Raw genomic sequence first — 772 nt, forward strand, 5'->3', positions numbered from 1 at the left:
AAGGTATTTAGGTATGAGTAAGGGTGCGAAGGGAAAGGTAAGAAAGAGGGGAGGTGGGTAAGAGTGAGGGGATGCGTGAAAAGGGAAGGGAGTTTGGGTAGAGGGTAAGGGGAAAGGGGTGTGGGTAGAGACTAAAGAGGATGGAGTGTGGGTAAGAGAAAAAGGTGTGTGTGGATAAGGACAGGAGAAATGGGTAATGGGAGAGGACACGAGTGACAAGGGCAGAGGGTGTGTAGGTAAGAGGGGGTAGGTAAGTGAGTGACGTAAGCACAAGCAGGAAAATTATATACAGACAACTGTTTTCTCTCCTTTAAACATGATATTTTATGTGGGTATGGACGGCAAGTGTAGGAGGCAGTGTGGGTAAGGAGGGCAGAGGTGTGGGCAAGGGCAGGGAGATGTGGGTAAAGTTGGAAGGGGGAGGGATAAGGGAAAGAAGGTGTGGATGAAGAGGGAGGGGGTGTAAGAAGAAGTGAATAATGGGGGGAGAGGGGTTGTGCGGAAGGGAGAGATGTGAGTAAAGGGAGATAGAGTTGGTAAGAGGGAGAGGGAGTGTGAGTAAAAGGGGGGGGTCGAGGGAGACAGAGTATTCTCGCATTCCAATGTATCTTCTTTCAAGCTTTGCCTCTGTCTATACACTCCGTCATCATCTGATCCTATATTTTCTTTTTACCTTCTACAATTTCTTTTCCGCATACTTCTTACTCCTGCTACCCACCCTCAATCTTCATACATTTTGCTCTCGTTCCCACAGAAAATCATCCCTGACTAC

General features: G+C 47.8%; 1 protein-coding gene across 1 annotated transcript in view; it reads left to right on the top strand.

Moving 5' to 3' along the window:
* Positions 1–772, top strand: part of LOC119586707 — a gene marked incomplete at both ends in the record, with an annotated part of 4,998 nt that extends 4,226 nt beyond the window's left edge. The window contains 1 exon segment of the mRNA XM_037935438.1: positions 755–772. Coding sequence (XP_037791366.1) covers positions 755–772 — 18 coding nt within the window.

This window comes from Penaeus monodon, chromosome 21 (assembly GCF_015228065.2).
Source record: "Penaeus monodon isolate SGIC_2016 chromosome 21, NSTDA_Pmon_1, whole genome shotgun sequence".
Classification (NCBI taxonomy): domain Eukaryota; kingdom Metazoa; phylum Arthropoda; class Malacostraca; order Decapoda; family Penaeidae; genus Penaeus; species Penaeus monodon.